Source organism: Sitophilus oryzae, unplaced genomic scaffold (genome assembly GCF_002938485.1).
Source record: "Sitophilus oryzae breed Bouriz unplaced genomic scaffold, Soryzae_2.0 scaffold_177_pilon_pilon, whole genome shotgun sequence".
Lineage (NCBI taxonomy): Eukaryota > Metazoa > Arthropoda > Insecta > Coleoptera > Curculionidae > Sitophilus > Sitophilus oryzae.
In genome coordinates, this window is record NW_022146479.1 from 2049437 (window position 1) to 2064235 (window position 14799).

The 14799-nt window shown below is 32.3% G+C and overlaps 1 protein-coding gene across 8 annotated transcripts; it reads left to right on the forward strand.

The window, feature by feature from the left end:
• Positions 1-7025: 7025 nt before the first annotated feature.
• Positions 7026-12750, forward strand: LOC115882241. Of its 8 annotated transcripts, none has more exons than XM_030900168.1 (8): positions 7044-7547; positions 7807-9024; positions 10416-10636; positions 11030-11449; positions 11630-11826; positions 11913-12075; positions 12203-12397; positions 12449-12750. In XM_030900168.1, exons 3-7 carry the CDS (start codon positions 10468-10470, stop codon positions 12331-12333), a joined length of 1080 nt encoding a protein of 359 aa, XP_030756028.1. In that variant the 5' UTR covers positions 7044-7547; positions 7807-9024; positions 10416-10467; the 3' UTR covers positions 12334-12397; positions 12449-12750. The 8 variants fall into 8 exon arrangements, with proteins under 8 accessions (XP_030756024.1, XP_030756023.1, XP_030756022.1 ...); XM_030900166.1 differs by having other exon boundaries at positions 7807-8980; XM_030900167.1 differs by having other exon boundaries at positions 7807-8330; positions 8773-10636.
• The last annotated feature ends 2049 nt before the right edge of the window (positions 12751-14799 follow it).

Below are 14799 nucleotides of genomic sequence, written 5' to 3' on the forward strand. Positions count from 1 at the left end.
CGGACGTCCGCGCGGACCGTTGAGTGTTGTTTAAGGTCCGACGGTGTGCTTTTGCCTGTGAAACAACGTTTTTAATCATGTAAAAGGTCTGTCCGGTCCGGAAAAAAACGTCTCGAAAGAAGTCATCCGAACGGATGATCCGGCTCATGTGAAAATATTCATATAAACTCATGGTACTGTATGATCGAAAAAAACGGCGACCAGTTGGCTGGGAAATGACAATCTATGACATTTCCCATATAAATTTACATATAATTTGACAACGATCTTCATTTCATAGCCATCACTGACGCCGTTTTTTCTCGATCATGCGGTACTTGTTCAATCAACAAACGGTCCCGCGCGGACAATCCGCTCCATGTTAAGCGGCACTAAGATGGCTAGCTTTAATTTATAGCCAACCTTCAAAAAGTGTTAAAAAATTCCACGTTATTATAGATTGGTAACCATCAAATAGGCAATTTTTATTGTTTGTTTTTATTATTATTTTTTTATTTTAGAATTAATTATTCAGAACCTCGAAATTAGTGGAATAAATTAGTGGTTCCATTTAAACTTTTGAATTTACGATCATTCACAATGTCTAAAAAATACAATTAAAATGAATAAAATATCCTAGCAACAGCTTACAGTAATCAGTTGTTGACATAGGGAAAGCCTAATAATTAGCTTATAAAACAATAAAATTATATTTCTAACCACAATTTCTCTTGACAGATGACAATCCAAGACCAAAGTGACATTACTCGCAAATATTGAAGTATAATTAGTGGCAAAAGTTAAAAGTTTATTAACTTTTTCCATTAATTGAAAATTACTACCACTAATTTAAAAAAAAACCCTAACTTCTACGCTAATTGAAACCAGTAATATTGAATATTGAAACCAGTTTATTCCAATAATATCAAGCTTCATTCCGAACCTCGAAATTAGTGGAATAAATTAGTGGTTTTAATTATCATAGAAGTTTGTTGCTCGAATATCAATGTAAGCATTTAGAACATCAATATTAGTGACAGCAATGTTTAATTAGTAAAAAAAGGTTAACAAACTTTTAACTTTTACCACTAATTATACTTCAAAATTTGAGAGTAGTGCCATTATTTGATGATCAGGAAAAATTGTAGTTAGAAATAAAAAGTTGATTGTTTTATAAGCTTAATAGTCGGCTTTCTCTATGAATACAACTGACTACCGCAAGCTATTGCTAGGATATTCTATGAAAATTTTAATAATATTTCTTAGACACTGTGAGTGATCGTAAACTCACTCAAGTATAAAGTGTAATAGAAACCACTAATTTATTCCACTAATTTCAAGGTTCTGAATGAGGCTTTATTATATACAAAATATTATGTATTATCATTACTTGTAATTGGAAATTAAAAAAATGCCTTATTTCATATATTAGTTCAGAATTAGGTTCGGAAATTAGTTCGGAATTAGTTCATTATTGCCTCTATGTGAATTTTTGAATCGAATTCAATAGTAGTTATTAGCAATTAATGGTAAAATCCCCCCCAGTTTTGTTACTACCGTATAATTATGTCATTTTGTATAAACTTTCAAGTCGTTAAGAAAAAAAAAACACTTTTCTATTCTTGTTTCTACAATGATAATAATAATATGTAAAATCCACAAGTTGTCTTACATCACTAGAATAGCAAGAAATGTAAAACAGTACATATGCAAGAAGTGCAATACATTTCGAAAATTAGACAACTCACTGATACCTACACATAAAAAAGCAAAAATATATTGCCATAGTTAAACATACATACGTAAACATAAGTCTTAAGTACGTTGATGGTTGATAATGGATACTACATAATATTGTACTAATCCTAAAATTTCCCTAATATATGTGTAAACGAGAATAAGAATTAAATTGTCTAAATACCTACTCTGACATAAAGAAAAAAAGTACCTAGAACTGAAAGATTTCCAATCAATTAAGATTTAGTAATTAGTTTTTTTTTCTTAATACGTACCTTCTCTTGTCAACCATATTTCTGGATTTGGGTAATATGAGAACGAATTTTGAATTAATAAAAAGTTAATCTAGTTAAAGCACAGTATAAGGAAACGGGTAGCTTCATTAGGGTAGTATATTAAATTTACAAGAAAGTAAACCCAAAAAAGATCCAGTGGGTTACTCAAAATTTAAGGATTTTTTTTTAATTTTTAAAGTAAAATAGTTCGGTTTATTTTGGATTTAAGTACTTGAAAAACGGTAAACAGAAAACACGTTTCTTATATTTGCACTTACTTAAGACTCACCCTGTATAGTTGCCCACACTACAAACTCTTTTTCATCAGTCCGACTCCGGTTTAGGACGGAACACTCGAACCTTGCAGCCCAAATGACAGATCCCAGCTGAAGCGCTCTACATGCTACCAACAATCCACCGAATTTTGTCGGCTAGCGGAAAATGTTTGGGACAGTGAAGCTACTTGTTTCCTTATAGTATGGTTAAATAATTTTAATCATGTCTTCTTTTTTTGAATCGTACACTTTACCTTTGTATAAAATATCAGTGCCACTTACTTCTGTATAAAATGTATTGTGTGTAAATATTTACTAGAGATAATTTTCCTTTTCAATAAAAATGATACTTTTAAGTATTGTAGCATATATCTTCATTTATTAATTATACGCAACTATTCGTCAGTAATTATTACACTTTTAAGAGATACAAATGAATATTTTAAAGAACAAAAATTAAAAATTATTATGTCTCCATATCTAAAAAAAATATTTGTTATAAGGAAAGCAAGTTTGTTTGAGTCAAACAAATATTATTTAATGTTAGAATTACAGTGTAGTTTTATCTTAGTTGACACTATCATGGTTTTTACTATTAACTCCTTCTTAAACTAATAATAACCAGTTTAGCTATTTGTGGTAATTAATATTTATGGAATTTTTTATTAGAAACATTTTCAAATAAGCCCAAAATAATCGACTTATTTTTCTTTTAAAATTTTCCAAAAAGTGATTTTTTGCTTAAATTTTGAGAACCACTGCATCTTTTCAGGATTTTGTTTCTTGTAAATTGAATCTACTGGCTATGTTGCCATATTATTAAGAAATTATGTTTTTTTTTAAATCCAAAAAATATTTCAAAAAAATCCAAATTTTCAATTTTTTTTTCGGGAAAAAAACTCATAATAGTGTTTCTGGGATTGATATACATTATTCCTGAAAATATTTGCACTTATTTAAGACACACCCTGTATATTATAAAAAACATTTTGAAAACGATACCAATAAACATATTACAAACAAATGTATTCAAGTATATTATTATTTCTAAAAAAAATGTTCTAACCATTAATATATAAGATTCATCTAATATTATATGTGATTAAAATACATAGATAAGAGGCCATGATCAGTTCACATATCTTAAAACTATAACTGTTCTAATATATATGGAGGCAAAATAGTTTTCCATGTTTTTGTTTGTAGCATCAAGACAATCAAGTGCGTAACTTATGCTTTTAGAACAAAAGGCATAAATTAGCATCTCATAGAGATCCCAACCCTAAAATTTGACCCGAGTGTAGTTTTCAAAAAAAAATAATGTGTTGCACTGTAATAGTATAAGACGCTTCAGTACGACCCCCAAAAGACGTTTTTTCAGCTTTGAAAAATTTTTCTATGGTCATATGGTTATATGCACGTATTTTGTGAAACGATTCGATTTTTAAAGCAAAATATATAGATATGCAAAATAGGTCTGTCCACCCATAATGTCCATGGAAATGTAAATTGAAGAAATGCTATAATAAATTAAAATTTATATAGGCGAAAGTATTGTTGAAGCATTTGTGCTGGGAAGCAATGTTAACAATAGGATGTGACATCATTGTGGAGAGTTTTAAGTACTCCATAGCGTCATGCGCACCCAACCTTAGTACTACTTTACTACTTTTTTTTAAGTTTCTTGTATTTCCGATTGCCGATTTCCGTATCACCTATATTATTAATTTATTGTAGGTACAAATGAGACTAAAACCACATCAAATAAAACGGTTCGTTTTCAGAATAACTACAAAGACTTTTTTTATTTTATATTTATTATTTTGAAAATTACTTCTAACATGTATTATGATGGAGAGACCTATTTATTCTTTGCTGAAAATTATAAATTATGAATAATTATTATGATTAATACTTGTTTTACAACAATACAGTGAAAATAACCAGTGCCAATTAAAGCAAATATTAATAGAAACATTCTAATTTAGTGTTTAACTATATGTATAAGCCTAATGTAAAATATGGAATATGTTATTAATCCTTATTATTAATTTCAATTGATTAAAATAAGCAAACAACTTGTCAATAAAATAATTTTGTAAAAACACTTGTACGGAAAAAATAAAATACCATAGGTTTGAGAAACAAAAACTTTGTCATAGAAAAGTCTCAGATTAATAATTTTAACATTATTACAGTTGAGGGTTGGAACCTTTGGTGTTACACAGCAAAATAAAAACACTAAATCACCACAATACACCAAAACACTTTTACTTTTACACTGGACGCGCGTTTCGCTAACCATGTTAGCATCATCAGCAGATGATTATAAACTAGTTTTAGTCATCTGCTGATGGAGTTTATAATATGGTTAGCGAAACGCGCGTCCAGTGTAAAAGTAAAAGTGTTTTGGTGTATTGTGGTGATTTAGTGTTTTTATTTTGCAATTTTAACATTTCTGAGTCAATATGAAATAATAAGATGTTTATATAATTCTGAGTAACTCAGAATCTTTAAAGTACCTCAATTGATTTCATTTCCGATTAATCCCAAAAGTTGATATGATATTCATAACAGTATCTAACTTTGGATAAATAATGATATAATGTGACCCACATAAATAATTATCCGCAGACCAAATACGCGGGCCTGCGGATTTGGCCAGCGGATTTGATCTGCGGATAAAAATATTGTTTCTATGGCGGACTTTAGGTAGACTTGGACTGTAAGATTAGGTTGGTCTAAAAAACGAAGGATAGTCGGCGAATAACGCTCTTTCTTTCTATATAAGCGGCAGATTTTATTCCTATAAACATTAATCTATATAAAATCTTTTGTAAAATGTCGAATTTTGTCCCAACGAGAATATTTAATCGGGCAAAGATCTAACAGGCAGGCCAAGTCCGCAGACCAAATATGAGAGTTTTGGACGTTTTGGTATGTGACAAGCCAGCTCCGCGGACTAGATCTGCAGGTCAAGGCCGCAGGACAAAATCCGCAGACCAAATCTTGTAGTGTATGGGGGCATCATATCCGGCTACAGAATTATTACGCTCATCATATTTTTAATCAAAACCTTATTCTTCGTATATTTATGAACACTATTATTTGATGATGCACTTTTAACAGAGAGCCAATCAAAAAGTTGCCGCAAATATATGTTTAATTAATAATAATGCGCCACGCCACCCCACATCATGAAGTATCATATCTGTACGTATGTTTGTCCATTTAATTACATGCATTGCGTACACACTAGGCAATTAACACGCAACCCCACGTCACGCGACCCCACGCGACGTATCTCATGTGTACACTCTTTCCCCTGTCGCAACACGTGGGCTCACGTGAGCCCACGTGGGATAGCGAGGCGTCGCGTGGCGTGTGGCTTAATGGGGTCCCGGCTTAATATGTCCTTGCAAGAAAAAAACAAAATTTGTCATTAATAATTATTACTATCACTATACATCATTGGTAAACTGAATTCAAGGAGTCTATTGGCAGGTAATTTTTCCTCAAACCTGCGGTATAATACTTGACATGCATACTCTACGGTTGTAAGCTTAATTCAGTATTACAATCGAAAACATTAAAATCGATATTATAAAGAAACCCTTTGTATTTTTATCCTATTGAATATTATGTAATTACATAACCTAACTTTTTCATGTGAACATTTTTATAAATGTAGACGGCGTTTAATTGTAATACATATCATTATGTTAATTTTGGATACCCATAATAATGGCATACTTACGGCATTTCTATGTGTTTCCTGTATATAAAACAAGATATGTTTATTTATTATTACAATTAGATATTAATAAAACACACCACAAAATTATTGACTTTTATTTTTTACTCTTACTCCTAGTCATTTTTTATAAAACCCTTTTATCACACACATTCTGTGCTTTCATAAATATATATCTGCGCAATAGTCTTTGGTCGGTGTTTACCTTGTGTTTACCATGTGTTTACATCTCTAGAAGTAAATCGCTATGGCTACAGAACAGATTAAAAGCTATGGCGATTTGGTAGAATGCACAGAACAGGTTATAGAATGTAGAATCAAAGTAGAATGTAGGATGGGGGGAGGGGTTAATCACCGCGACCTTAAAGCCCCGTTCTCAGAATGACAACAACCAATGGGAGCTGTACTAAATTTAAAATTGACAGCTGTTTGAATTTTGTACAAATCTCATTGGTCCTCTTGACGTGTCGCTGGCGACAGTCGCTGTTCTGAGAACGGGGCTTAAGCGCTACGACGAAATAAACCGTCCAGTTGGCTTGTGAATGACGATCGACGACATTCCTCATATAATTTTACATATAAAATGACAGCGATCTTCATTTCATAGCTAGCGATCTTCATTTCATAGCTATCGCTGACGCCGTCTTTTTTCGATGTCGTTTTGTATAGTTTTTATGTCATTTTATATGTAGAATTATATGGGGAATATCATCGATCGTAATTTACAAGCCAACTGGACGTCTTTTTTCGATTATACGGTATAATAATGAATCTAGTCAATTCCCTTCACACTTGCTTACGGATTCAATGAATAATGTAATTTTTAATATTCATTTGTGAAATTGTCATTTCCAAACAAACAAGAAGCCGTTTTTTTCGATCATACAGCATATATGTATATACACGTTTAAAACATATGTTATTACATTATTTTTTATTTAATTATTCATTATACACACGTTAATAAATAAATAATTGTCTTGATAATCAACCCAGTAAACCAAGACTAGGCGGCAAAGTTCCGGCCGACATCTGGCACTCTCGGTTAAGCAGCGGCTTCTCAAAATCGTGGTTTTAACGACTACGGGCCGCATACATTGTTTAGCTAACTATTTGCCACTTTCTATGCAACCGCTATGCGCATTCGGAATTAGAAAGTAGCGCCAGTAATTAAGAGATAACCGTACCGTCGGTGGCTAGCTAGCGGCAGATCGCATGTAATCACAGTATCGTCGAAAGAAACGTTGCATTTTTATGTTTGAATTTCCCTCGATATAAACTCAGCTCTCATTGGCTGAGAGCTGTCCAGCCGTCGTCACCGCACGACAGCTCGACTTGTTGCTTGTTTGTTGTGTTGGTTTGGTCGCCATTTTTCTAATGTGTTATTTTTCGGTTTTTAATATTTTTTCACCTCGTTAGGACACTACCGACTGGTTTTTCTTGTGGTATAAGGTTTGTTCGAACTTTTCGTGGATTGTTTGTGTGTGTTTGACATATTATGGCATTGGCAGTGGCAGAACAAGACAAGTAAGTACCTATCTGTAATCTGTACTATTCCTATCAATCATCGATACCTATATGGGTTTTTATAAAAACAAATTACAAGCAAAAAAAGTGGGTATCATAATTTTTTATCACTTTTTCCTAGCATCTTTTATTCTTTTTCGACTTTGTGAGGTTAATAGTTAAATATATTGTTTTGCTTTAAAAAATCAGTGTTTTTATGGAAGCCCATAATATATATATATATATATCTCTGGCAGTCTCTGCACTATCTATGTTGTAGATGAAATGGTAGAAATAATAGAGCTGTTAATAATATGCTATAATCTTTCAAAGAAGGGAGTACTTATACAATACTAATATCACTTTTTGAAAGAAGTTAAAAATGGAGGGCAGAGTTGTTAAAAAACTTAGTAAACGACAACAAAGACGCCAGATTGCTGCTCAAGTGAAATGCCTCATTGATGATTGTTCACCTGTTAAAGGGTTTTCTCAACCTCAGGAGATTCCTGACTCCTCACCTACCCCTGTAAAACAGTTTCTCGAATCTCAATATTATGTTCCTGACCCCCCAGTTCCTTCCGAGTATCAAAATATATCGTGTTCCACTAGTGTAGCTTCGAGTTCAAATGTGACCTCTACAGGAGAACTACAAATGATTTCTGACGAGTCAGACTCTGAATACATTTTTTCAGATTCTGACTCTAATGCCTCCTCGGATGACTTGGACAGTGATCCATTGACTTCTGCCTCAACCTCATCTTTGACACCTAACTTGGCAAACCCAAGTGCTACATTTTTAAGAGGGTGGGCCATTAAAAATAATTTAACACACACTTCAATAACAGAGCTTCTAACATGGTTTTCCTCAAATCCAAATATTTGTAACCTGCCAAAAAATGCTCGAACTCTGTTAAAAACTCCAAGGCAAATTGATGTAAGGGTAATAGGAAATGGGAAATTTTACTATATAGGTTTACAAAAAGAAATCAAAAGAATTTTTAGTAAATATGAGAGTGATAGTAGCATCAATGAATTTTTGTATTATTTACATTTCAACATTGATGGTTTGCCTTTGCATAAGAGCACAAAAAATTGTTTTTGGCCTATTTTATGTAGAATTTCAAATTATCCCAGAGAACACCCTTTTGCAGTTGCTATATATTATGGAACAGGAAAGCCACCTCTTAATGACTTTTTTAGTGAATTTGTTAATGAAGTGTTGGAGTTATATCAGAATCATTTACAGGTTAATGGAAAAACTATTAAAGTAAAATGTATGTCATTTTGCTGTGACACTCCAGCTCGCTCATACGTTAAAGCGACAATGGCACACAACTCATATCAGGGCTGTGACAAGTGTACTGTCAAAGGACTTTATGTTAATAAGAGAATGGTTTTTTTAAATTCCAATGCTCCTCCAAGAACTGATGAGGAATTTGTTCACCAAGCCTATGGTAACTACCATAAAGGAGTCAGAGTTTATGTAATCTTGGTATTGGTATGGTATCTAGCTTTCCTATAGATTATATGCACTCTGTTTGCCTTGGTGTGATGAGGAAATTACTGTTTTTGTGGAGAGATGGGAGTAGATTGTATAGAGTCACTGGGAATAAGTTCGAAATGTTAGAAAATTTAATAAAAAATATAAGTAACTTTTGGCCTGCAGAATTCAATAGAAAACCGAGAAGTCTAAGAGATCTTGAACATTGGAAAGCCATTGAGTTTCGACAATTTCTTTTATATATCACCCCTCTTTTAGGTGATATTTTACCAAAGCAAGTCTTTGCCAATATTATGTTGTTAAAGTTTTCTATTACTATTCTGCTTGGACACGATTTAAATACAAATCTTAACCAGTATGCTAATGATTTACTGAGATTATTTGTATCACATAGCATTCAAATATATGGGCAAGAATTTTGTGTTTACAATGTACATGTTTTAGTCCACCTTGCAAAAGAAGCCAAGTGTTTTGATACCCTTAATAATATAAATTGTTTTGCTTTTGAGAACTACCTTGGTATGCTAAAAAAAATGATAAGAAAATCTCACCAGTGTTTGCCTCAAGTTATTAATCGAATCTTTGAAGGTAGAATTGAAAAGGAAAAATTTAATGAAAATAACATATTCATTTCTGGTAATCCTGTGAAAACTGACTTTAATAAGACTTTCTATCCTATACTTATTTATAATAACTGGAAATTATCATGTAAGGCTGGTAATAATTGTGCATTTTTAAAGGACCAAACAATCATTTGTATTGAATATATTTTTGTTAAATTAGGAAAAATTTATATTACTGGGCAACAAATGTCTATTTTAAAACCTTTCTTGACTTATCCTTGTGATAGTTCATTCATGTCTTGTTACGAGGTTTCACTTAGTGAAACTTCTGTTGAAACTGATAGTGAAAGCATACTTTGTAAAGCCTTACTACTACCTACTAAAAATAACAGATATTTGTGTTGTCCTTTTATTCATTTTTACTAATATATCTATCAATTTTTTTACTTTAAGTACTGCTTAACATTCAATGATATTATCTTGTTAAACTCTGTTCTTTAAGAAACAGTGACAGTTCAAAATGTTAAATTGAATACCTTCAACCTACAGTTTTGGAACTATCATTGTTTATTTAAATAAATAATACACTTTATGATTATATACCATGCATGTTTTGTTTTGTTACTGTTAAGTATCGCAATTAATATTCCCATTAATATTTCCTAAAATGTCAAATATAGTGGATAAGTGAGGGGAGTATACTTATATTATGCTAGGTTTTTAACAAATTTCTACAAAGTAATATTTTTGCCAACAAAGTAAACTTTTTTTTGAAAATGTACTTAATTTAAATTTTACTAAAAGTAGGTTTGTATTACTTAACAGGGAATATGTAATTGTGGATTTCCCCGAAGAGTCCAGTGAGGGAATAATATCGATGGCTCTCATTTCAAGCACATGGATATTTGAAAAGCAAGGAGCCCTTTATTGCTATTGGCCTTCCTACTTAAAATCCACACTAAGTAGAGAAAAAACGGTCAAAAACCATCTTCCACTTGTCAAGGAAAAATGTGTGGAGTGTCAGGTTATTGTAAAATATCATGATGGTAAGCTGTAATTAGAAATTTACCACTTTTACTCCCTTTCTTTTTTGTTACCTACTAGCTAGTGATGGGAATAATCGAATTATTTTTCACCATCGAATAATTAGTAATAATTCATATTTCACCATCGAATTAATAATTCGAATTATTTAGTAGAATTATAAATTTAACCTAAAAATAAATTCGTTCCAGCTAGTGCTCGTCTAGGGGCTATTTTAAACAAATCTGAACAATTAGCAGTACCTAATAGTTCTAATTTAAACAAGTTCAAATAATATCCCTTTTTTGCCAAAGTCTTTCATCGTCAAGTTTCAAAAAAATATCATCAATAATTCCCAAAATATTTTTAAAAACCTAGTTTCCGTTATCACCCATTAGATCCTTGTTATTTTTTAGTTAATTATGACAAGACTGTTTGGAAACTAAGGAAGATGGAAGTGGAAGAGTCGCAGTCGGAGCTGGAATCTGAGTTGGATAATGCTCCCAGCAGTGGTAAAAAGTCTCGGCAGGTGTTAAAGAAAAATGATTATGTTTATTACGATAGTGATGAAAATGATGAGGATGAGTTACCCCCGCCACCGAAATTTCCTCCTAAGAAAAAAATTGCAAACTTGGAACCTGTTCGAGAACTTTACTTAAGTCCTGAACCAGATCAAAACGAAGGGTCCAAAAAAAATGTAACAACCTTCCAACAGTTATTGCAACCTGTTCCAGAAGTCCAGTGTAATTTAGGCCCATCTGAAGCTAGTTCATATACACAGGCTAGTTCTAGAAAGGAAGGGTCATTCACACGTTGTTGCTGTGAAAAAAATAAAAGTAATAATAAGTAGGATTAAACAAGTGTTTCAAAAAAGCTTGTTATTAACATCCCTGACATGTTACATATATATATTTGTTAAAATTCATTCTTGGCATTGGCAAAAAGTATAAAAACACCATATATTAAAAAGTATCAAATTATTTCTTGCAGATGGCCTTAATTTGTTTTTTTTTTAGATATTTTGGAGCGTATCCTCCGAGATATTACCATTATTAAAACGGACCTTAAAAACTTGACCATAAGAAGCAACAATGACAAAGTAACAAATAATATGGAAACTTTGGATACCGAACTGATGAACTTCAAAAGTTACAATGAAATCTATGATTTTGGAACTAAACTGGGAAATGATCAAGAGTTTTATAATAGAATGGTGAGATCAATAATATACATTTTGCATTCTTTAATCCCATTATACAACAAGTTTATTGTACTTTTTAATGCTTTTTTTAATTTTAGTTAACTTTACTAAGTCTTTTGGGTGGTAAAGACTACCAAGAGTGTACCAGGAGAATATTGGGGACCTTGTTAAACCACGAATTAGCTATCAAAGTAAACTGGATAGGGGCCAATGACAAGGGTAGTTTTCAGAAGCTGCCCTACGTTCTTAAATTGATTTATGGTAAGAATAAGGAATTTAGATTATGAATCTTAAACTTAAAGTATAATAATTTCCATTCTTCTTGAACATGCTACATAATGTTTGGCTTAATGCACAATCAATATAAAATTAATTATTTCATTTACAGGTGCAGTTAGAAGAAACTCTATGTGCAGTAATGCAACTAATTCGGAAATTGACCAGGCAATAAAAAATTGGATAAAAAACGCAGCAGACCGAGAAGGCGGCCGAGCTAACCGAAAAAAAAAACAAAATTAGAAATTAAATTCAAATTTCACTCAGAAACCCATGCTAAGTATTAAACCGACTTCCACTTATAATGGTAAGAATTTTCTATAGAGACGGTTTTTTTCCTCATTAATATTTTTTTAAGCATACCAATTCAAATTCAAAAAGGTAAGAAGTTTAAATACTTTTCTGACCGAATCCAGCACCAAAGAAGCCTATTATTATACATATTGGTTTTAAACTTCACTGCGATTTTTTAGCAGAATAATGTGTACCTATATTTATTTTATGTTAGGTTATTTTAAGTTGTTTTGTTAAGTTTTTTTTTGGTATTATATCCCTATCATTCTGCTAGTTCATGTTCTGTATACATGGTGACTGTCATTTTCACAAATTATATACAAAACAATAAAACTATGTATAAAAGTTGTTCTTTCAAACATTTTATTAATTCGTTTTTATTTTCTAGTAATGTTCACAACCTCACTTGAACCTTTCCAGTCAGTTTTTCGGCTAGTTTTACTGGTATTTAGGTGGCCTCTAAGTAAGATTGAAAACACTTTTTTAGTAAGAAATTAGAGCAGTTTCAAAATAATATTTTTGCATTTTAGACACCCTGTACAAAGTGTTTATTATTAATTGAATGCCGATATTTTAGGGTGATACTCAATTGGATCATTCTAGAGAAACAGTTCATATGAACATAGGTCCGCAACCGCCTAATGTTTAAGATATAAAAATAAAAATTACTTTCATATCTTTCGTATATTTTTTTAATGAAATATTTTAACTTTCTTCCGACCGATACAGATAATCGCACCAATAACAAAATATATCCTAATTAATTTAATAGCAATAATAGATTAGATTTTTTTGATAGAGCAATAATATTTAGATTACATTAAATTTTTGGAGTTATATTTAATTAAAAGTAACCAACGAAAATTGAAAGACATTTTTAAAACGCAGCAGTGCCAGTGTATGGGTAAAACCCTTTTTTATGTTTAACACCCTATCCTTAAAAATTAGGCGGACATAATACTATGTCCCTATGAACTTTTTGTCTTAGAATTATCGAAGGATTATTACCCTCAATCATCGGCATTCAGTCCACCCTGTATACTGGTAGGTGTAGATAGGTAACCACCAGTAAAACGAAAACGGGCCAAAGTCGGCTGGTTCACTAAACGATTCAGGCTGGAATACTTTTGTCAGTAAGCTACCCAAGCGCGGTAAAGCCGCGTAGAACCGTAGCCTAGTCTCTTTTTGCCGGCAGTCGGCCGCCTAACGGCCGAGCGGACATCCCCGCCTGCACGCCGAGGCGGCACACGGATTCGGCCCGGACACTACGTTTCGGAAACGCGTCTTCGGCCCGCTTTCGGCTCGAAGGGGTTGTGTTTACTGGGAATCCACTGTGACTGTTAAATAAATTTTGCATTATCGACTTAGATATTCTAATATTATAAAGGTGAGACTATAAAATACAAAATTGTATATGCATTACTCAAAAATGAACGATATATTAGTTTTCGTTTTAATAAATATTTTGTACCGTCTAGGTACAAGCTAATTTCTGATGCTACGCCATTGGAGAATCTCGCTTCTTGACAACTTGCCTCACTTTCAGCTGCCGTGTTACCTGTCCCCTCTCTTTCCTTGTCTAAGCTTGCCCATGGCTTGCCCATTGAGTAGGGTTACCACAATGACTAAAGAATCCAAGGATAAATAACACCCGAGAGTAAATTGTGACGATGACTCCAAACAGTGCCGTAGCACATATTTTTCTTAACCTAGCTGTTTGAAGCAATATTTATATTTTTTGATAATTGTTTTCACTACGCCTATGGTGTATCATCCTAATTAATTACGAAAAAAACATATTAAAATGTTAACAAAAGGTACAAAACTAGTATCGACGTATAGCACATATCAAGTACATATAGATGTTAATTGAAATTGAAGAATAATTATCGAATTCAATAAGAAAACGCTAAAAAGTTGGAGTGGACTGTTTATTTACCTATGGAACGTAGCTCCTGGCTCTTTCTTATCGCTGCTGCTTTTACACTTGAAAGCTAAAAAGTAATCACCATTGTAATAAAGTTTACTACACACAAACTATTAAAAATCGCTAAAATTGTCGCTGGTGACCAAATGATAACTCATTGTTTGCCACCAAAACAAAAAAAAAGGTCACAAATTCTGCTGCAGCCCGTATAGGGGCGTTACATGTCCTTATATTCTTTAGTCATTGGGTTACCAGATGAAAACTTGTCCACTCCGGGCAAGCCTTCCCAAAAATCCGGACAAAATCCGGACGTCATATTTTTTTAGCGAAGTAGCATTTTACATTACCTACTGATTGATGATAGTTATAATTTTTATTTTATTTATAAAACAAGAGCAAAATATAAATTTATAACTTTCAAAACTTAAGTAAAAGAATGAATTTACACTACCTACTGAATTTACCGACGCTTTTTTAAGTAACTAAAT